This window comes from Heloderma suspectum, chromosome 2, assembly GCF_057233095.1.
Source record: "Heloderma suspectum isolate Gila_16-S chromosome 2, 16-S_ref, whole genome shotgun sequence".
In the NCBI taxonomy this organism is placed as follows: Eukaryota; Metazoa; Chordata; class Lepidosauria; order Squamata; family Helodermatidae; genus Heloderma; species Heloderma suspectum.
The window spans coordinates 187,472,416-187,496,030 of NC_139459.1; the positions used below are offsets into that span (position 1 = coordinate 187,472,416).

The 23,615-nt window shown below is 41.7% G+C and overlaps 1 protein-coding gene across 11 annotated transcripts in view; it reads right to left on the reverse strand.

The window, feature by feature from the left end:
* Positions 1–23,615, reverse strand: part of VDR (vitamin D receptor) — a 109,008-nt gene that overhangs the window by 28,688 nt on the left and 56,705 nt on the right. For all 11 annotated transcript variants that reach the window (XM_084836809.1, XM_084836800.1, XM_084836801.1 and 8 more), the window contains one exon: positions 15,673–15,803. In XM_084836809.1, coding sequence (XP_084692935.1) covers positions 15,673–15,803 — 131 coding nt within the window. The remainder of the gene's footprint in view (positions 1–15,672; positions 15,804–23,615) is intronic.

The following is a 23,615-nucleotide window of genomic DNA, read 5'->3' on the forward strand; positions in this document are numbered from 1 at the left end:
TGTGATCCATTTATAATCAGCCCATGTTTTCCCACTGCTGCATTCATCTTTTTTCTAACCACAAAAAATCTGGTAAGGGCAGAAAGAATGGAAAAGCAGGGCAATTTTTTAGCAGGTGTGGACAGGAAAATGTGCAGTTGAAGCATTGTGCGAGGAGTCCCTGGGGATGGTGGGCAATGTGTTGGGGAGTGCTCCTCCTTTCTCTATAGCCTGCTGTGCATTTCTGATTGCTGAGCCATTTTGTGTCCTTGAAAGTCCTTTCCCCTTTCACAAGGTTTCTCCGAACACACAAAGCAGGGAGAGATCCCATTAAACACATTAGTGTTTACTTCTGATTAATCATGTGTAGGATCTGGTGCTAAGACAGGGAAGGGGAATGCATAGTCCTCCAGATGTTGTTGGACTGCAACTCCTATCATCCCTTACCACTGGCTATGCTGGCTAGGGCTGATAGGAGTTGCAGTCCAACAACATTTGGAGGGCTACACATTCCCTGTCCCTGCTGTAAGGCTGCAATCCTCTTACTGGCACTCAACTGATTTTTTTTTTTTAATTCGAAATTTCACTGTGTTTGCATTGGGGGTACTCTAAGGGCTTCTCTGCAACTTTACGGGGGCTTCTGCTTCCATATTCTTTGTGGGATTAAGATTGCCCCTTTTCAGGCAAATCCATTTTCTTCCCCCAGGGAGTTAATTTATCTGCAAGCGCTATATGTTTCATTATACAGCCACTTGATGGTGCTGTGTTATAGCGCCACTTCCTCTTTTCACAGAGAATATCAATTCATGATATTTAAATAGCTCATTATTTTTTTAAAAAACAGCATAAAGGTCAGAAAGCATGGGAGTGGTCCTGGACCCACAAACTTCTGTTAGTAACCAATGTCGATTGCAGATTAAAAGCTCAGTGTGGAAAAGCCCTAAAATATAAGGAGTAGCCTATTGATTTTTAAAAAGGAGATAGGGAGGCAAAACTGAATCTTGTCAATTCAACTGCTGCATTCCCTTCTCCTTTAAAAAAAAAAAACTGTGTTGGGAAACAATGAATCAAAGGAGCCCCTTCAAATGTGGGGAGAGGGTGTGCTTGAAGATGTAATGAAATCCTGCAGGTGTCTAGCCCAGTTGTGAAATTAACCAGAAAAATCAAGGGGTGAATTTAAAATTGACTAGGAAAAGGCAAGTAGGCAAGTTTGCCAGAGAGGTTGTGAAACTGACCAGAAAGAGTCAGGATTTATTACCCCACTGTAACCATATCTATGTGGAAATAAGATTGCAGCTGATGTACCCTATGCTGCAAGCACCTTTTAAAAAAATTACACATACCCAGACCTGGTTCGCATGTAACAACCCAGAGTATGGGTTGTTACCTTACGCAGAGTTTACCCATGATTTGTCTGCCAGATGATTGCGAAAAGTACCGTTTTTTCAATTCCTGGGTTGTTTAATTCCCTCCTCCTTCACCCGCTCCTTCCCTATATCCCAAATGCCTTTGTGGCGCCGTAGTACTGGCATGCAGAGTGATCAGTCTTCTTTTCTTTTTACCACTCTTACCCACCGCCTCTGTAGCCTGGTGAAACGACCCATAACAATCCATGCATCTGGGTTGTCATGGAAGTTAAAACAACCCAGAGTTCACAAACCATGGTCTGTTCTAGGATTACCCCTCACACAACCCACAGTGCCCAGGTTCATATGACATAACAAGCCACAACAACCGCCAGCCAGGGCTTGCATATTCAAAATCACACCGGCACATGCTGCAATGCCCTGAGGGTTAATTAACCCACGATGGCTTGTTGTGATGTGTGAACTGGCCCCATGAGTTCTCTTTCTGGGTTGCTTGTGGTGAACAACCCATAGTTAAGCCATAATTCCAGGTTCACACTTAACGATAATCCTGGATTCAACAACCCATACTCAGTGTTGTTGTTACATATGAACCAGGTCACTCACATACACGCATACAAAAGAGGGTGCTAAAATGGTGCCGAGAAGCACCTATTTCAAAATGTTGAGATAAGGGGTGTGTGGGGATCATTCGAAGACAGGAAAGGGGACAACAAGGCCCATGGTTATGTTGCACCCACTGCGTGGAGAGAACATCATGAGATGCACACATCAAAAAAGTTTTAGACCTCCTGAAGTGGATGAGCAATGAGAACTGCTTCACCACTTGATCCCTCTCTGTATACAGGGTGCAGGATTGTGATCAAAAAGAGTGTTGCGTGGTACCCTCAAGTTGAGCTACTTTTTTTGTGATATGGGCTTCACATGCAAAAGTCTACTGAAGTGGACTGAGGATGGATTTGTTGCCTTTCTGCAAGCAACAGAATAGCAACTGAAATAATCATTACAATTAAAATGTATTTTGGTGAAACATGACTGACTAATTACCAGGAGTTTATTCAAGCTACAAGATTCCGGGTTGGAGGCCATATTCATATTAGCCCTGAAAGGTCAGATAAAAATAAATACAAATAAACCCACATGTTTCTATAGGCCTTAGAGGGGAAGGTAATAACAAGGAAGCTCAAAGACTTTTGCCATGCTGAAGAAACATGGTAATACAGTGTTCTCTCAAAGCAGTATGCGTGCCATGGTGTATATTTTTCTACAGAGCAAAGTGGATAAAGGATCACCTCACAGCGCAGAACATAGCGGACTCTAAACAGATCCTTCCACAGCTTGCTCAGTGTTCATCAGAATCATGGGACTAGTGAAAAAGACAAAACAAAAGAGTGGAGACACTTCAATGTTCTTGTTTGGACTGAGCACTGATGATGACATGCCACATCATACATTCCAGAAGGAATGTAATGGGTTCTCTCCTTTAGCTCCAAGTTAATCAACGGGAGGGAATATACTTAAGCCATCCTGAGACTGGCGCAAGTAACAGGCCCAGTCCTGGAGCCTCATGGGAAAAAACTTTGGATCCAGTGGATTCAAAGCTGCCCCCACCCCAGAACACCCTGCTTCAGGGCCTACAACTGGCTACTGCTGCAGTAGAATTACGCCCATGGAACTTTCTGTGGATGTAACTGGGGCCTCTGGCATGGACATGCCTCCTCCAGAGGAGGGGGCCCTCTGCCACATCCTAACCCCCTCCAGGCAGTGGATCTGATTATACTCTAAGATTGTACCATAAATTGCTGTAAAAATAATGAAAACAATCCTGGCTAACCAGTGATTCTTCAGCAAGCACCCAGTAGGAGTATATTAAGGGAAATTTAAGTATGCTGAACCAGGCAAAATTATAAACATCTGAATAACCCTGTCCCAGTACCTGGTCCCCATGATAAAGCCATTTATAATTCTGCTGCAGGACTGTATGTACTCACCAGGACTCACTGGTGGGTTTTTCCATATTCATTATACAAATAGGAATGAAAATGATCCCTTAGATTACACAGTCCTAAGCTGACCCCCAGCACACAGCCCCATAAGGCAGCTCAGTCCAAACAAATAGACTGCAGTAGCTTGGATCCAGCCCTACCCATAACTTGATGCATTAACCTCATAAAACTCCCCTCAGGGCCAAACTCCACATGACTTTAAATGAAAGCAGGTCAGCTGGGGGAGCTAATGTTAAATTTAACCCTGTCCTCCTCCATGGGGGGGGGGGAGATTTCCCTCCAATGTGAATACTACTTTCAGAGGAGGGATCTTCCTCAGGACCAGAACAGTGAAGGAAAATATTATATTCCTCCTCCATGACTGCTGAGACCCGGACAATTATCAGCCCCAACCCCTTTTGATGCTATTCACTTTTTTTTTTTTAAACCCTGCATACTAAATGCAAAGACACATTTAATGTCAAATCTAGTTTGGACCTCAGCCTTCAGAACCACAAGTTAAAGTATCTGCTAAGCCACCAAAGGGTTGCTTCCAGATGGCACAATTTTCTTCACGGTAAAGTGACTTCACTGATTCTCAAGATAAACCAGATGGGCACCAGTTTCTGAACTTTGCCAAAAGCCTTCATCAGACTGAGCAATTGCACAGGGCAGAACAGTGTCACCTCACAGAATACTTCCAGATCCTAAACATGGTTTTCCAACCAGATACAAAGTACTATCATATATAACGCCTTTTCTCTTGTTTCCTACCAAAACAAAAATGGCCATTGGAAAAGCTTACTGTAGCCAGCAGCATTTTTGAAGCATTTGTAAGGAGCTTATAGTCTGTTTTTTAGTGTTATATTACCACACCTCTGCATGGGGTTGGGGCGGTTTTGCCTCAGGCCTGCTTTGGAGATGAGGCATCTGGAGGAGCCAGAGCTGCAGCCAGGATCTGTAAGCCTCCCTCATGCAGTCCATCGAATGGAGTGAGAGTGCTTGCCTTGCCTTATAAGGTAGCCTGCCCTTGGCCTCTAGGCAGTTTCCAGCTGCACAACAACCCTCCCTGTCTGAAGATGCAATCTGTGAGTAGCCAACTGTCACACGACCAAGCAGGAACCTTTTGCTCCCAATGACAAATTGGCCAAGGGAGAGGATTCCCCTCTCATCAGGTGGAATCAATCATGCCAACAAGGATCCCCATAGTATAACTGCTGCATGTTAGCAACGGGTCAAGTCAGTTTCAATTCAGCGCTAACTCATGGTGAACAACAGGGGGGTTGGATTGTCTGTCTTGAAGAACAAGCACACTAATTACTAGAACTGTCAAATCATGTTTCTTGTATGGCAATGTTTCATTTTCTATTACAAAAATCCTCCATGGCCAGAAAAAACCCAATCCTCTCCTGACCCAGACTGATTGCTGCATAACTACATTATTATTATTTTTACTTCAGTGGGAGTAATGATCCCCAATTTCATCTGTTTAAGCCAGTTTAAAGGTTAGAAAACTACAGCATCATTGTTCCAGTGCCCACTGGACTTGGATTGCTTGAAAATGGACTATTCTGAATTAAATTTAGTCTTTTAAAGACTTAGGGGTATTTTTATTAGCGCTGAGTATACTGCCACCTCTATTTGTGATAATATCTTCAGAAGGTTCTCTTTCTTGTGTCTAATTGTTCTTTCAAGGTTTCCATACTAGTAAGCTCTATCTCTGTTTTCAATCTCTCTGTTGGGGTCCCCTGGGATCTGTTCTTGGCCCTCTGCTCTTCTGTCTCTGGCTGACCTCATCGAGCCATGGCTTTCAGTACTGCCTATATGCCGATGACACCCAGTTCTATCACCATCCCTCTCCCTGCAACCCATCTCCACTGCCTCTTCCACCATTTCCCCCTTGTTGCTTCCCAGAACATTTACATAATGCCACCTCTCTTACTTCTGTCAAATCCCTCAAGACACAGTTCTTCCAAGAGGCTTAGGATGAGCCTTCTAGTTACAATGCCCTGCTGAAGGGCAGGCAACCTGGTGCCCTCTTGATATTTTGGACTACATCTCCCATCAGCCCCAACCAGCATGGCCAACTGTAAAGGATTCTGGGAGTTGTAGTACAAAACATCTGGAGGGCACCAGGTTGCTGGAGATTGCAACTAAACCTGCAACCAAACCTGAGCACATGTAACTGAAACAGCCACAAATTCTTTCTCTGCTTACCTCGGCCTCCCCTTCCACTATTGTTCGCTCAGTGTCAAATGTTAAGATTGTAAGCAGGGACCTGTCCTTTTGTACTCTGTAAAGCACCATGCACACTAGTGATGCTACATCAATTAACAAATTAACAAATAAATGCATGAATAAATTTTCAAATGTGTCTGTTTAGCAGCTGCAGGAAATGTCCTTGCCTCAGATGATTAAAGGTTGTTAGCAAATTGTCACACAGAACTGGCCTAAAGATCAATTCAGTAACTGCTAGCCACTAGTTCTATACATTGAAGTGGTTGTGTACAGGCTGGCAGCATATGCAAAACTCTCTGTGCACTTGTTTTTAGCATGGAGTGCAGCTTGTTAAGCAAAAGATCAGTGGAGGAAGAATTCTGTGCATGCCATTGGCTTACACACGAGTGCATCCATGCAAGGCACTGACAGGTAACAGTTAAGATGGGTAGTAACTATGTTGGAAGTCATTGCAAAAAACTGGCCAGTGTTCTGGATAATATTGTGGAAAGCACGACAGATCTTTTCAAATGGTCTCCAGACTATATCTTGCCTGCCTGCCTTTCCTTGCTCCCTGCTCCCACCCACAACTTGTTGTCTGCCTGCAGCTTCTGTATGCTTATCATGTATCCTGAAGAACACAAAAGATAAGAAACTGAACAGTTGGAGATTGGGAGATACAAGACTTCACAACACAAACACCTCCAATTTGGCCAGTAAAAACCGGCACAGCATGCCCCCCAAAGTATAATGATTTCTGATCTCAGTGCTGACTTGTGTAATATTTATCAACTCAAAATTGTGAAGAAAGATATTCAAGCAAACTTCAGAACAGACATCACTATCAATTAATTGGAATTAGAGACAAAAGTCTGGATCCAAAGTTTTTACTCTGTAAAAAGAAGGCGCTTCCATTCACAAAAGCAGAGGTGTGCTCACAGAAGAAAATGTAAGCTCCTTCTATTCAAAGCAAAAACTTTGGATGGATCCAACCCAAAATACTGATTTCTTGTGTTCTTATAATCAATCATTACCTTCAATTTAACAAAGCCTTAATTTGCTGTTCTCACTGACATAGGAGTTGAAATTAAGGGAGGGGTCCAGAGTACATATCTTAACAGAGTCACATGTACACTGGTATTGTACTGGTTGTTCAGGAGAGAATTGTTATCTGCAACTTCCAAGGGTTCCTCTTGTCTGTCACAAACAGGCATGACCATTTTCTCCCTAAGATGCACTATTTAGTAAAACTCCTTTCAGTATTTGGTTAGAGGTAGGATTCACAAAGAATGATAACATTATAAATCTTTTCATTAACATTCATAGAATTATAAACACAGAGACCAGATAATTGTTCTGGGATACTCCCATATGTCTTCATTGGTACTTACTGGTATGGAAAGGGTGGGGTATGTGGCCCCATAATTAAGTATGCAAATAATAAAACAACACACTTACTTCTTATTACTAAACATGACCTACAGAACTGCTAACAGTGTTTGCCTTTAGTCACATTTCAAGAGATATACTGTGATGTCAGATTTAATCAGTTTTCAGGGTCAAATGCAGAAACCCTAAGAAGAAGCTCCTCACCTCTTTTTCTCCTATGGGGGCTTCATTCAAGAATCGGATATAACTTGCAGATAACAAACAAGAATATGAGAGTGGTTAAAGTAACTTGAAGAGTCAGCAGAAGTGGAATTTTACCAGATACAGCAACTCTTCTACATGCTCAACAGCTGGCTATTAAAAGTTCAGATTTTTACCCTCTCTCAGAAACTGCCACAAATCACAGAATTTTTAATTAATTTATATTTTTGGTCATAGTGGCCTTGGCAAGTTTAAATCAGATAAGTTCAGCAGTAAGTGAATAACAGTCATGGGAACTTGATTTCTGCTCACATTAGTATAATAATCATCATCATACGCAAAGTCTGCAATGACTGTTTACACATGCTACCTTCAGAGGTGGTATGGTATCCAGTCATGCAAAGCTATGCAGGTGTGAGTGATACGCACAGGTATCATTAACACAACACTGATTCTCATGAAGTAATACGGCTGGGATCCAAATGGAAAGTTCTTTTGCACATGCACAGTTGTGGGTTGTTGTTGCTTTGCTAACTTTCCCCTCCAACTGCATCACCTCATGACATGCTAAATGCTTCTCTGGAGGGCACCCCAACCTTCAGCAGTGACTTGGGACAGGTGACACAAGAGGTGATAGTGGGAAGAGGCCCCAGAAAAACCCTAGTTCAACAAGGCATTCCCTACACAACCCTAGTAATTAAATAAAATTTAACCCCACCTTAGTGATGAAATAAAATTTAAAAGGTAAATGTTCAAAATTTAAAAAAAATATTTATAGTACTGTGTCTTGAGAGCCAACTCTATGGTTTTCTATATTGTTGAGCAGAATTTTGTTGTTGTTGTTGAACAGCACCAGAACACAAGGTGGCTAAACAGAGGCAAAGCCTCAGGACACTACAAAGATATAGGGCAAAATCTAGCATTGCATGCATGAGTGAACTTCAACTCAGATAACAGGACTCCCTTTTCCTCTTGCCTCCTACCCCCTGCCCCTCTCCAAATCTACTTTGGAGGGCCCCCTGACCAAATGTGGAGGAGGAATCTGTTCTTCCAGTGGTGCTGTTCTGCTGGTAGGAAACTTCCTACAATCCGCAGGAAACTTTAAGAGACGTAAAATGCCATAATTTTATAAAGGATGCATCTGGTATGTCTTATTAACGTTTCCTATATCTTTGCACCATTTTGAGGCTTTGCCTCTTTTCTTTGCCTTCCTGTATTGTGGTCAAACAAAGTGGTAAAAAGAATAAATACCATGTTATTACAGTTATGCAAAACTTCACTCTGACAACATACCAGGTTTTATGTTAGCAAGCACAGATAATAATTCAATTAAAACTGTTTTAGATTCAGGCACATTTTAAACGGATTCAGAGCTGGTTTTCCATCTCATATTTTTCTGTTGTTTTCCCTCCCCCCACCGGTGTTTCAAAGCAGTAGACATATAAACTGTCTTCATCAAAATGTTGGTTTTTTGCAAGAATTTTTTACAATTAGATGGGCTTGCCATTTATTTGTGGGAGGGGAAGGGGGGGACAGTGAAATGTATTGAATCCATCTACAAGACTAAGTTCCACACTGATTGCTTCTGGGAAGACTCATTTAACAGTGGGGAAAAGTAGGCATGTGAAGCCACCTTTGCATGCTGTTCTTTTCTATTTGATAGGGTTTCAAAACTGCTTTACATTCCTATGCTAAGTAAACAGACCCATCCTTTGCACATCTTTTGTCACCTTTATGTCCTCTTCCACTAACATCCTTATCTATCTTATATCTTGCAATCACATTCACTCAGCAATTCCTCCATCACATAGATCTCTCTCTCTCATATAGGATTTATCCCCCTTCATACTCTTCCATGTTCCCACCAAATCTGACCCTCTGGGGCTCCTCAGTTGGCCACACCTCCTTGCCCTGGCCAGAACGCCTTTCCCCTGACAGCTGATCATTTGGTGGTTTCCCAACTCCTGTGTGGGTTTTTTCACATTCCAAGAGGTTGAAATGACTCTCCTCAGCCTTAGTTACTGGCAGTAAGATGTTTAAGCTAAAATATGTGGATATCTTTGTCCCCCTTTTGCCTTCGGCCCCACCAACTACTGGAATGTGGCCCCTAAGAGCTTCTCTGAAATAGAATTCAGCCTTCAGGCTGAAAGAGGTTTGACACCCCTGCCCTAAGAAAACAGGTCTGGGGGTGTGGGGGGGAACCACAAAGCCAAACCTTGCATATTTTAAGCTGAGTGAGAAGCTGGCATAAGTCCACAGGAGACAGGCTGTTATCAACGCAAATTAGGTCAACTATAACTTCAGCCTACAAAAGTCTATCTTATTTAAATGATCTTGAACAGAACTAACTCTACATCATAAACATGAGACTGATTATTGACTGAATGCAACTAGACATCACTGGATGTGAAAAGGTGATTGAGTATTGCCCTAACAATGTGATAGGTTGGCCAGATCAAAAAATGTAATGAAAATGGTTCTTGGAAATTGGGAGGACTGCTCCCCATCTTAACAGTACTGTATCTTTGTTATATAAATAAAAGAATGAACTTTATTCACACATATGAGTATTGCCCTATCACATTGTTAGGGCAATACTCAATCACCTTTTCACATCCAGTGATGTCTAGTTGCATTCAGTCAATAATCAGTCTCATGTTTATGATGTAGAGTTAGTTCTGTTCAAGATCATTTAAATAAGATAGACTTTTGTAGGCTGAAGTTATAGTTGACCTAATTTGCGTTGATAACAGCCTGTCTCCTGTGGACTTATGCCAGCTTCTCACTCAGCTTAAAACACTTACCCCTAAGGACATTAAAGTAACCCCAACCCCCCTACATTTGAGCTAGATAAGGCAAGGAAATCTGGGAGCCCACCATCCCAACCAGACATGCTGTTTAGACATACTACCGCACAACTATGGTTTGGCAGTATGACTATGAACAGGCCCTATGCTTTCACAATCCCTCCTCCACTCCACAAGGACCAGCCTCCCCTTTCAATTCTGATTTAGAAGTAAGAGGGAAAGTCAGAGCACGTGAGGGAGAGAAGGGGCACTTCTTGATATTGATATCTACTTGATATTGCATGGAACCAGTCACAGATCTTACATAGGTGGGGGTGTCAGGACAGACTATGACTTAACTCAGAATGGTTCAGTTCAAGCATCACACCGAAGTGTGATGTCTGAGTGGGCAAACTATAGCTTGTGATTGGCCAGCAAACCAGAATCAGAATTCATGTTTTGGGGGAAGTGGGTTTTCAAATTATGGCTTGGAAGGATGTCCGAACTGAACTGCCAACCATAGTTACAGCTGTTGCTTTGCTTCCAGAGGCTACTGCACCTAAAGACTGGAGTGGAAAGCAGATATAAAAAAATGAAAGTTCACGTGCAGCTCTAAACCATGGCTTTGGATCCCAACTAAGGCTAGTGCAAACAAACCATAGTTTGTAATGATGGCTGAATTGAGCCAGTGTGACCAATGCAGCTGCCAATGAGAGGACAGATCTGGCTGGTGTTTCCTTGCAATGCAAATTGTAGAGCTATAAGAGATAGCAGCCTTAGGCTGAGTTAACCACAACACAAGGGTGGTTAATAAGCCATGGTGGCTTACTAACCACCTGTGCACATGCAAACCCAATCTTTGTGTCCTTCACCCTGCTTTTAATCCCATTCCCTTAATTTATTGTACTACGGTAGATTCACCTTTGAATGGGTGTGCCAGTTTGCTATGTAAAAACAAGAGGCAGATCTATTTGTAATCACCCCTCTTGTGGTTTAAACCAGCAAGCTTGCAGCTGCAGGTACCAATGTTTCTCATGACCTAACAACAACACCCAGAAGTGAAGTCCTAAACCCAGGATGTAGTATGGATGGCAACAGTTGTTTCCAGGGGGAAAAACACAGCTGGTGCTACAGAACCAGCCTTACAGAGAGCATGACCCTTTTAGTAATTTGGCCTACAGCTCTTTAAAGCACATTCTGTTCCCATTCATTTAACTAGCAGTCAGTTTGGAAAGGCTATTTTTAGCTACAGTCAGTTAAGGTTTCCTTTATCAAGTAACTATTTCACTAAAAGGATCATTTACAAGTTAACGGCTACACTGTACACTACCACCACATCCTAGAAAACATCCCTCTCCCATGCTGCTACTGGGGTTTAGTGCCAGCCCTGCCAAATTCAAAGTGGGTACACTTCCGCTGAAGCTGCCCTTTGCTCATGCAAAGGGCTGCTGAAATCAAAGTCCTCCACTCTCTTCAGGGCTTGTTATGCAAAGATATTCCAAAGAGGCACAAAGGCATCAACTCCATTTAAATGCTACCTGTCTAATGATTACAACAAGTTAACCAAGAGGGAGGAAAACATTGTCACAGGAGAATGGTCTCCTCCTGTTTTGGATTTGCCAACGCAAAAGGGTAAGCATCTATTTTAAAAGCAGGCAGTTGTATCCCTGTGGAAATACTTTTCTGTGAACCTGGAAAGGGTGGCTTGTTGCCATGGTTAACAAGCCACCCCAGAACCCTAAAACAGCCTTGTTAATCACAGTAACAAGCTACCCTTGTTGGGTTCACACAACACAGCAAGTGGTGCCGGCAAGTGTAATTATGCAAATCCACCCAGCACACAACTGGTACATGTGGTGGAGGAAATAAGCCAATGTGGCTTATTTCTCCCACCATGATTGTGTGAACCAGGTCACTGTATATTTCATTCAGTTGGCATATGGAAAGAAGCACTTCACCATTGTGGACAAATACTTTATACTACCTCTTTTCTTTTTCTCAACAGATTGCCACTTTTTTTTACTGGCTCCACTTCTGATTCTCAGAAATTTGACAAGTTTTTCAGCTGATTATCTCCATGCTTTACCTGCTGAATTTCTATATGATAGGCTGATGTTAAAGGCACAGGAGTGGGGCTAATACAAAAGAACTGAGAGACAATGTGGATGAGGCACCAATTTGCCTACCCCTGATTTCACAGCTAGTGACAAGTAAAAAATTGGTTTTTATCCAGTAAGATCTCTTTTGTGCTGGCTGGGTGTACTTCAGATTATCACTGCAATGCACTACCTCTATTTTAGCTATGCCTATTAAAGTAAGACTATAATCTCTTTTTTCCGTATATCTTGCCCACTTAACTCATTAAATTAGTTTATTGCAGTGAGCTTATTTCTTGAAAACAAAGGGCTTACAGTTGCAGGGGAGAGAAGAGAAAGAATCTATGAATATTCTGAAGTGTTCAGGTAAACTCTAGAGATTTCCCCCCACCCATCCCCAAGGAGATCTAGAAGGATACCATGGTGGATGGTATTAAAAACAGATGATCACACTTTGCTTGAAATGCACATAAGTGTGTTAAGCTGCTAGTCAATAGCTGGAGGCCATGTTACAACCTTGCAGAGTCCCATCCACCATATGTATCCTGTGTGGTGTTCCATTTCCTAGAAACAATTCCTGGCATGCTGGGAAGTACTCCAAGGCCTACTAAGTACCAGCTAGGGTATTCCAACACGAAATGATAGTTTTGCAAATGCCGAGTTGTATTTCATATTCATGAAATTTGAACATGAACAAGTCTGATTTAGTTTTACTTTCCTTCCAAACTGAATCTCAGACATTTTATCAGAAATGATAAAAAGATACCTTTTAAAAAGGAAAATCAAGAGCTCTCAGCTGCACAAGCTCCACTTGACCAACAGCAGCACAATTTTTTAATTTTTTTTTTACACATTTAGACTATCCAATAACCAAAGTTCTCTATTTGTCTATTCAGCAAAGATGGAACAAATCAACTTTCTGTTGAAGCCAAAACCAAAAAAAGCAGGAAAAATTAAATTCTATAACATAACCATGTAAATAAAATACTTGGGACCCATGTTATAAAATGAAATGTATTTAGACTTGCATACGTGTGCAAAGTACAAGAGGACCATAGTGTACATGATGATTATCCATAGTACTATGACACCACCGCATATCAACATGACATTTCACACAGTTCAGCTACCATTATTTTCAACTGGAGCAAACCCAGTCCCTCATCCATCTCAATTACCTAGAATTCTAAGAATAAAAGAAATGCTATATACTGTATATTTGAAAGGAAACAAACGCTGTTTATCAGAGAGTTATGCTCATATACTAGGACAGAACACAAATGTTTTTTGTGTGTGTCCCCCTTCACTTTTTAAATTGATCTTTGGGTAAGGTAATTCTGTAGTGTGGTTACAGGGGGAAGGTTCCTTGACTTTTCTTACACTGCACTGTGAAGGCTATAGAAGGCCTACAGTACGCTTACTACTATAGTTTAACCACCTGATCAGGTTGCTAAGGTGTAGGTTTTCTAAGATTTGTATCAAATCCCTTTGTACAGAACACTGGTGTGTGTGTGTGTGTGTGTGTGTGCACGCGCATGCACCATCTTGGCCTTCACCTCAGGCAGCAAAATGTCTTGGGTTGGCCCTTTTTAGCTTGATTCATATATGCAGTCACCTGAAAAGCAAATGTGCAATGGCATGGTGCAACTGTGTTGGAAGCTTGTTCACACCAATGACTTACATGTACAGAGCCTCCATGTGTTTGTATTTTAAGAAGAGCATTCATATGGGTACTCGCTCTTGTGAATCACATCTTATTTATTATAGGTATTTGTACTCCTCCCTTCAACCAAGTTCCCTGGGTGGCCTTAGTGAAGCTCAGTCAGAGGTATTATATTAACCACTATGGCCTCAGTTAATATTCCACACCTCCTAGAAATGTTTTTAAAAACTAAAACAGTACACTGCTGCTATGAACTCATTGTCTCTCCTAAGTTAGAAAGAGGAGAATGGGCACAGCCCCAAATGACTTAGGCTTCCTAAGAAGTGGAACAATTCCAGTACAGCAGTAGTGTGAATAGTGCTTCTGCTATCACAGCAACTAAGCTCAAAGTACCTTTTTAAAAATGTATTTTATGCTTTATATTGTGTTTGTGGTACAATAGCACAACTACTTTAGCTACTGGTAAGGTAAGAACAACTTTTTCTGGAAAGGAAGCAAGAAAGAAATGCTACCCTTCCAATCTGCTAGTTTCCACAGTCATTTAATTGATAACTTAGTCGATAGCAAGTTAATTTTGAAAGCAAATCTTGATGTTATACCTTCGAAAGTACTGCTGAGCAAGATAGATTTGGCTGCTTGCAAAGGTGACAGCCCAGTTTTATGATAATTGGGAAACAGAGGGTAATATCCAATGTTTGTCCTACTTACTTAGAGTAGACCCATTGGAATGAATGGGTCTTAAGTTAGTCATGACTAACTTGTCCCATTCATTTGAATGGGTCTACTCTAAATAGGACTAACATTGGACACTACCCAGAATATAAATCAAATCAAGGATATTGCCAGACCTAAACCTGGGCAGTGCAAGCAGGAACGTGTGTGGATGGATGGATGGATAGATAAGATAGACAGATAGCTATTAGGGTGTCTGCACTGATCATTGCTTGCAAGTTTCTTTACTACAGAAATATCATCTGTCAGGATTCTAGCACACATTAGGACCTAAACTTGAGACCTGAGAGATGACAGGCAGGGATTCAGCAAGTGCATCACCATCCACATGGCCTTCCATCCCTTTTTGTGGCCCCTGCCATCCCAAATTGACATCACTGCTGAACTGTGGTGTCACATGGTGGCAGCAAGAAGAACGCTACATTTTCAATTTACAACAAGGTGCATAGGGGGCGCACCCCTAGTCTTAAAGCAAAATTGTGCTTCCCAGGGCTTGATTTTGCATTAAAACAAGGAGCGTGCTCCCTGTGCACCTTGTTATAAAGCAGAAATGCACCTTTTTTCTCTCATGGTTAAACTGCTGCCAAAATTTGATGGTGATGTGCTGGGGTGGGGTGCAGTTCCTGGTGGTTCCAGGTGGTGGAAATTAGTCCTGGGACCCTTCAAAATTGCCCACCCCTGCTGTAAAGGTGTTGAGGTCAGTGAAGAAGAGTAGCCTGAGCAACTCAGTTGCTCTATACCCAATGACAGACATGTCACCATTGCCTTTATCCTTTTCTTGCCTCAAATTCTGCCAGCTGTGAAGACATCTGAAGTAAATGCAAATGGCCAGAAACAACTGAAAACTCAGAACTGCTTATCAATGAATTAGTACACTTCCACCTAGGCAAGACTGAATGATCCTATCTCCCAACCCCTTGCCTAAAATTTTCTTAACCACATAACTGAAAAGGTTAAGGGGCACATATGGCTTTGAGGCCAGAATTACTACACACACATTCCTCTGAGTGGACACATGCTTTAACTTCTGTACTCAAGAGTATTTTAGGTACCTAATTGAAATGGGCCATCACATATTGCCAAACAGATCATGGAAAAAGCAAGAAAAAAGGAGCCAACCTTCAACTAAACCTACAGGCTAGAATTTTCAAAATGGTTTTAAACAAATCAAAGCTATGTGAAAAAGTGATCTGGATTCTCAGTCTTTAAGTATTGCAAAACCTCTAATGTAGGAAAGAGAGCTACATGCGTACTCACACTCTTTCATCATGCCTATGTCAACACAACGCTTCAGCCGGCAAGCTTGGCAGTGCCGCCGGTTATCTTTGGTGATCTTACAGTCGCCACTGAATGGACATGTGAACATTGCTTTCCTTTTCATACTCCTCCTAAAGAAAACAAACACACAAAAATGTAATCTTGGCTTGCTTGCTGTTAGGAAAAGACTTAATTCATAGCCTTTTGTGTGGACACCATTCTGAAAACAAACAGTGTGGCAAATTTGCATACAAAACTAGCTGTCCTCTAAACAGGCAGCATGCAAGCACTTACATAGCATAGGATAAATATTCCAAATGTAGCTGATGCTATGATTCTAAGAAATCCGGTTATTTTAACAATTTGCTCTGTCATTACACTTCGAAGAAACTAACAATTTGCATGTCTTGGTGGTTTTCTTTCTAAAAATCACTTAATATTTTATGGACTGCATACAGAAAAACACAGTTTCTTGACAGAAACAGCTTGTACTATGAACAGGAAAACATTAACCACAGTTCAGATGGCTCAAATAGTCCAATCCTGGAAAACTACTTAGAAACAGGATAGAAGAGGGCCAAAAAACCTGGAACTCAAGCATAGCCAATCAAAAAACAAAGATGTAGTATTTGTCAATTCATAAACATTTCTAATTGCTTTAGGAATCCTGGAAAAGTAGCTCACAGCAGCAAGATGACAGAACGTGGTGGTATCTTAAAAACCAAATGGTTTATCACATGAGGTTTCAGAAGACAATAACCTACTTCATCAGATATATGAAGTAAGAGTGAGAATGTGGTAGGTTAAACCTACACTCAAACAGGTTTAATTTCACTAAGGGATAAATCAATTAACATGCTAAAAACGAATGAATATAAAAAGGGTTAAAAAAAGACAGACACCTTGGATTTGAAACATAACATGAATGCAATACAGAACCAAATGGGTTATCGTTGATTGTATCATATCCAACAGTATTATTTTGGAAGCCTGCCACTACAATAAATCCCAAGGGTAAAAACTTCATACAAGCTCTAAAAAGTTTTCTGGGCTTTAAAGTCTTTTCTTTCTAGTAGATAAAGGAAGCTAAAGGAAGCCAAGTGGGCCAGGCTTGGGAAGGGGAAGAGAGCCTAGCTTGCTCACTCCCAGCCAAAAACATCAGTGTTCACAGCAAGGGTCACCAAACACAGATGTATCTGGGGCATGATCAGATGCAATATCTACAGCCTTCATACAAAATGGGGGGGGGGGAGATTGACAGCAGACTGCCTGTTCTTTCATCAGCCAGCCAGTCATTAGCGTGCACTCAACTAGTCTCAGCTACAAGGATAGTCTGGGAAAACTGGCTGCGGATATTTGGGGTGGTAATAGTGCAGAATCACTTGTCTCTGTTTTTGTTGATGAGCCTGAAAGACCTCCACCATTGGTACCCATACCCTACTCTTTCTAGAGTAAGATACAGTGATCTATTGAAGAAGTATCTTAAAGTTTATCACCATTGTGCAATTCTCAAGCAGGAAATTTCAGCAGATTGGATGAGCAAGCCAGAGGATTAGGAAATATAAGGTCAGTTCACATGACACAACAGCCCATCGGAGGTTAATTAATTTATCCTCAAGGAGCTCTGACATGTACCAGCCACCAAATATGCAACCCCCAAACGGGGCTTGTCATGTTTTGTGGATCCAGTTGGCGGCGGTTATTTGAGGATTAAACAGCCCTTGCATAACCCACAATCTGTATGTGCCATGTTCCACTAAATAGTGCTGCAATTGTGGGAGTTTCCTTTCAAAAAAACTTGGGGAGAGAGGGTTAGGCTTTTTTCTTGTTGAGTCCATTAACTGCATGCACACTTTTGCTGCTGCACAAGAATGGAGGTGTTAATATAAAGTGTGGTTATTCACTAAGAGAAGTTTAAGGGGAAAAAAGGAATACTGAGGGAGAAATAGTGACAGGACAAAGGGCTGGGGTGAGCATAGTTTGCCCTGCACGCAAGCCAGATGTTGTAATACCAGGAAACCCCCTTGCGTAGATTGGCCCTTATTGAAAGAAACACCTTGGAGATTACCTCAGTTGTCTATTGTTGGCCAAAGAAATCCAAAGAGGAACAAGAGAGAGATTACGTGGAGAAAGTGGATAGGGAGGAGTTTTTCTCCTTCTCTCATAATATGAGAACCTGGGGCCATCCCATGAAGCTGATTGGTGGGAGATTCAGGACAGATAAAAGTACTTCTTCACTCAGTGCATGTTAAACTATGGAATTCGCTATCACAACATGGCCACCAACTTGGATGGCTCTAAAAGGGGATAAGATACATTCACGGAGGGGAAGGCTATCAATGGCTACTAGTCATGATAGCTATATATTACCTCCAGTATCAGGGGTAGTATACCTCTGTATGCCAGTTAGTCGGAACATGAGCAGGAAGGTGCTGTTATACATGTTCTGCTTGTGGGCTTCCTGTAGGCACCTAGTTAGCCACTGTGTGAACAGCATAATGCTGGACCAGATTCTGGACTAGACAGGTCTTTAGTCTGATCCAGCATGGTTCTTCTTGTTGTTATCATTATCACTGACCTGGAAATCAGGAGCTATCTGATGACATTCCATTGGCCACAGAATGACCAGTAAGGCCTCCTCAGAAGATCTCAGGAGTCAACTGGGTATATATAAGGGAAGGTGGTCAGCTAGGTACCCTGGTCCCAAGTCAATTAGGGTTTTGTATGTCAACAGCAAAACCTTGAACAAGGCTTGGTAGGTAATAGGCAGCCAGTGTCATTCTTTTAATGCAGTTGTAATATGTGTATAGCTAGGTGCTCCTCTGAGCATCTTAGCTGCTGCATTCTGCACTAGCTGCACCTTCCAAACCAGGTGAAAGGGCAGCCCTACATAGAACACATTACAGTAGTCTAATTGTGAGGTTACCAGTGCATGGTTCACAGTAGCTAGGCTATCCAAGAATGGTTATAGTTGTGCACCAGCTGAAGCTGGTAATGGGCGCTGAGCAACTGAGGTCACCTGGGCCTCTAGTGACAAAGATGTACCCAGGAGCACTCCCAGACTATGTACATATATATGTAGCTATTCAAGCAGAGATGAATTCAGTCTTCTATAAGTGGGTCACTAATTAGTTTTATAGTCATCACCAACACCTGGTACTGGGGAAACCACACAACTTGGGGTGCTGGGAAGAATGCAAACATATGAACAATCCAATTATGTAGCCCTAAAAAAGACCTGTAAGTAGCTCAGTTAATCTATAGCTGCATTGCAGAATGCTGTCCATAAGTGTCACTCCCACACTAACATCTGGGGCAAAGACAATTGAATGTGGTCATAATTCCTTACTATTTTATCTTGAACAGTTCAGAGCTGAATGTATCAAGAGTGTTTGATGAAATTAAATCTGTGTTTGGAGTAGCAAATCTTGTAAAGGATGAAGAAGAAATGCATGTTGTTGATAATACAGTAGCCATGCACCACTAGCCCATGTCTGCTGCATATTTACAAACGTGCATTTCTGCTTCACACCTTGCTGTTCTACACAGTAGCATATATGTGGCAAATACATCTGGTTCATAAAATGTGAATCAGCCCTCATGTGGCAAATAACCATGATACTACCAGTAACCATTTGTACAAAAGCAAAACAAACAAACCAATGCAAAGTTAATGAATGTTAACTAAAAAACATTAAGAACAATTACTTTTTGGAAATAAGAGTGCCTTGAAAATGCATTCTAAAGGACACATGAGGACTAGATTTTTTATGAACAACTACTGTCACCATAAAACCATCTAGACCAGCTTCTTACCAACATAAATGGCTCTGTGTTACACATCTATTGGTCTCGCCTTTGACCAGAAGTTACTTTCTTTTCCAGGAATCTGAGTCATCTCCAACCAACCATAGGATTGCTTGTGCTGTCCTAGCTTGAGCACCCTTGCCTGTCATTTGAGCCTTTGCATATTTAAACCACCTTCAACCCTCCCACCAAGCAGGCATTATATGTTCTCTGCTCTGCAGATCAGCAATTTCATTAAAGTTGTTTAACATTCAACTACATTTCACTAAAATCTCTCATCTCTCACGTGCTAAGAAAAACCTTTCACTGCCAAATGTAAAAGGAACCCATGCCTACTTCAAGGGAGGACCCAGAGCATTGGGACAGGGAAAGATAAGCTAAAGACACAATCAGGAACTTGTGGATTCTATTGATGTAAGGAAGTGTAGAAATAAGGGTTGCTGTACCATAGCTCCACAATTGCCATATTACTCTGAAAAGAACTCTGTAATCCAATCTCTGAGTTACATAGGAATAAGGTTTCCTGATGTACAACTAAATGGGAGAATTCAGGCTTAAACAAATCTCCTTCACCAGGACTAAGTTAGCTAGCCTTCATTAACTCAAAGGAAAACTCTGATGTCCTCACATTCTATGTTCAGGCAGCCCACAAATTTGTAGCCAGTCCCAGTTTGTGCTCACCAGGAACCTGACGCTTCCCCATCATGAAAGGGGTCTTGTCACACCAAGGAACTGACTGAGGGTTACCAGGTACTTAGAAAATTCCAAGCCCAGGCTGTAGGTCACAAAGCTGCATAAAATTTGAATATGCTAATTTATATCTATATATGCAAACTTAGAAATTATTACTAGGATTTATTTCAATTTCACAGAAGGGAAAGCCAGCCAATTAATTTCTCACGTCAAATAAAATACATTCTTCAATTAATTTGTTCCCTACCCTAGATCATCCCAAATCAACCAATCCTCTTAAATTACAATTAATTTGCAATATCTCACTGTTACTTCCAGCACTTCTCCCCCCACCCCTTTCCCTTCTGGAGGAAAATTGCCCCTATGTTCTGCAATTAAGCTTTGAAGAAAAGCTTCCATTGACACCAACAGAAGGGTTTTTTCTAAGCTCAATTTCCATGTTGGGAGTGGGGGTTTCGGAGGGCGTCCCAATATGTGGTGAGGAGAGGGTTAACTCTTCCCTCCCCAGCTGCAATCTCCTTTGAAAATCACCCTAGTATGACAATTAAGCTAAGAAATCTTTCACTGGCATTAATGGACACTTGGAGCTCTGGGGAACAGATCCAGGACCCTGGGAAATAGATTTGGGGCTGGGACCCCATGAGTCTAGGCCTAGCAATGGCCCTCATGCCAAGCCTCAGAGACATTCAGAAAACAGTGAGAAATCTCACTGGCTTTACAAAGTATCTTCAAAGTCAGCAAAATATAATGAATAATCCCAACCCTTCTCTAGGCTCAGGAGAAGGGCAGAAGCTCTCCCCAGTGTTGCACGCTTGCCAGACTAAAAGATATGCTCACCTCTTACTGAGCAAGATCACATCCAAGAATATATTAGCCATCTGCAATTATAAGAGGTGTCAATGGGTAAAAGACTGCGGGAGAGAATCTAGCCTGTTTGAAGATTAAAGGGATTTGAAGTATTTTCCAATGGAAGAGAAGCAACTGGAAGGCCAGTACACATGGTTTCCCTGACATGCATTTTACAACATATCTGATGGACTTGTTATGAAGGACCTAGCAGACAATATCTACTTTAATCAGTCTGTTTTTCTGAAGCAGTTGATAACTTTGTTGCTTCAGGTTTAAAATGCACAGGACTGAGCAGCATCTTGCACAGTCAGTCACAGAAGGCTTCAGTTCACAGGAAAGATGAAGGGCAGAGTGTTTGGCAAACTCTTTGAATCATGCTCAGGAGAGGAAAATGACCAGAGGGGCAGGCAGTTAGCAACAGGCATCTCGTTTCTAATGTCCCAGTTTGGTCTTAAGATACCATTACTGTTGCTTTGAAACAAAAAGCCTATTGCAAATTTCTCCCAGGACATACCTTGCCCAACTGACATTTTTTACCCACTTTCAAGGTCAGATAACGCCGCTGGGATTTTTGGGTATGACCCAGTGCATCGTTCATACCACTGCCGTTCCTGCAGCTACCAGTAAGTCAAATCACAAGAGTAAAGGCCTTCTGTATTTGCCTTTAGCAGATGTTTTCAGAAAAAGAGTTGGTCTGGAGGCATGGAAACTCCAAGTTCCTTGGCAACTTACCCATACTATCATGCCACATCTATGGGCCAGAACTAGATGTTTGAAGAGATAGGGCAAGGGTCCCCAATGTAATGCCCATGGAGACCTCCGATGGCGCCCGTGGAACTCCCAACCCCCTCCAAAAATTTTTTTTTAAAAAAACTTGAAAAACATTAGGGTGCCAGGTTCTCTTTTCTGTTCCTGAACCTGTCGCTGATCAGCTGTTCAGTGAGCAGGAAGAGAAGGAAGTAGTTGCTTTTTGGCCCAACTCAATCTTTTTCTGTCCACATAGACCTTTTTGCTCTCTCTCTTTCTATTTCTATCCACCCAACCCTTTTCCTCACTATTTCTCTCCCTTCCCCCTTCCTAGCCTTCTTCCTTCCCTCCAATCCTAGCCCTGCTCTTTCTCTCCCATTCAACCCTTTATCTTGCTGTTTCTCTCCATTCTCAGCCTCTAGCCTAGCTATTTCTCCACTCACCCACCTTTTTATCTCACTGTTTCTCCCTCCTCCTCCTCACCTCACTCTTTCTCTCCCCTCAACCCCTTTGCCTTGCTATTTTCTCCTCCCTCCCACCCTTTAGCCTCACTATTTCTCCCGCTCTCTGTCTTTCAACTAGCCAGGCCTGGATGGCAGCCATTATGTGATTAGCCAGATCCTCCATGGAACCATTTTGTGGTGGCGCCCGCAGCAGTTTATCAAATTCCCAAATGTACCCACAAGTCCAAAAAAGCTGGGAAACTCCTGAGATAGAGAGTAACAGCTACCACTCTGTGTCTCTTTCTCTTCTCTTCCTGGTAACATCTTATAACACAATCTGTGGCATGACATTATTGCACTGTGAATTTCCTTGCCTCTGCCCCATATCACTGCCTGGTTGTGGTGAAATGCACAGCACCATGATGTTCCATCATAAGTTGTGCTACACTACTCGTTAAGCAGGAAGAGAGGGGAAAGATTGCTTCCATATGACAATAACAGAATGCTTCTGATTAAACTAACATTATACTTGCATTAGCTCTGCTCAGTGGTGACTGTACTTTTATCTAGTCCTCATGGAAAAGGAAAGGCAGCCTTCAGCAGCATCCTTCTGTCCCTTGTCTCCACCATTTTCCTAGTATGGTGGGAAGTTTTTCTAGATTTCTAACTGACCACTTCCTTAAAGCTTGGGGTGCTTAATTTTTGAATGTAGTAAAACCAGAAAGCTAAAATACTTAACTAAAATTTAACATTTAAGAGTTCCTCTCATGCTTTTTCTAACTGAACTGTTTTCATCTTTTCTTCCTCCTTCAACTCAGTTCCTCATAATCTGTTTTCAATTTCTTTCATCTTCCTTACCTCATGCGTCATGCCTACGTTAGCAAGCCTGTGGGCAGGGGCGGTGTTTATGCAATTATTCCTTGCATAGTGCCCAGCTGCCATAGCCAATAAGTATCAAATATTATAATACTCAAATCACAGGTTAAGATTAACTCTACACTTGCCTAACTATAGGCTTGCCTAACTAACAGCCATTTCACATTTTACATGGCAGCCTGGGTAAACCAGAAGTTTTTCTCTGGCATCCCCATACTGCTGCACAGAGTGAAGTGGCTCCAAACGGCCACCCTCACAAACATGGGGACTCTATACTGCTTTCAGAAAATACCCTGGCACACTAGAAAAAGAAGAAAAAGGCAATTCCATAGTTGTGGACTTTTTAGTCTTTCAGTTTTAAAACTGCATTAATTACTATTAGTTCTTTGCATTGCTGCTTGCTTTTAGTTTGGGTGTATTTGTTTTAAAACTGAAGGTTTTTGTATTATAATTTACTATATTGTTGCCTTTTATAGTTTTAAGTTTTGCTTTGTGAACTATGCAGAAAGCTTTGGCTACTGGGCAGTA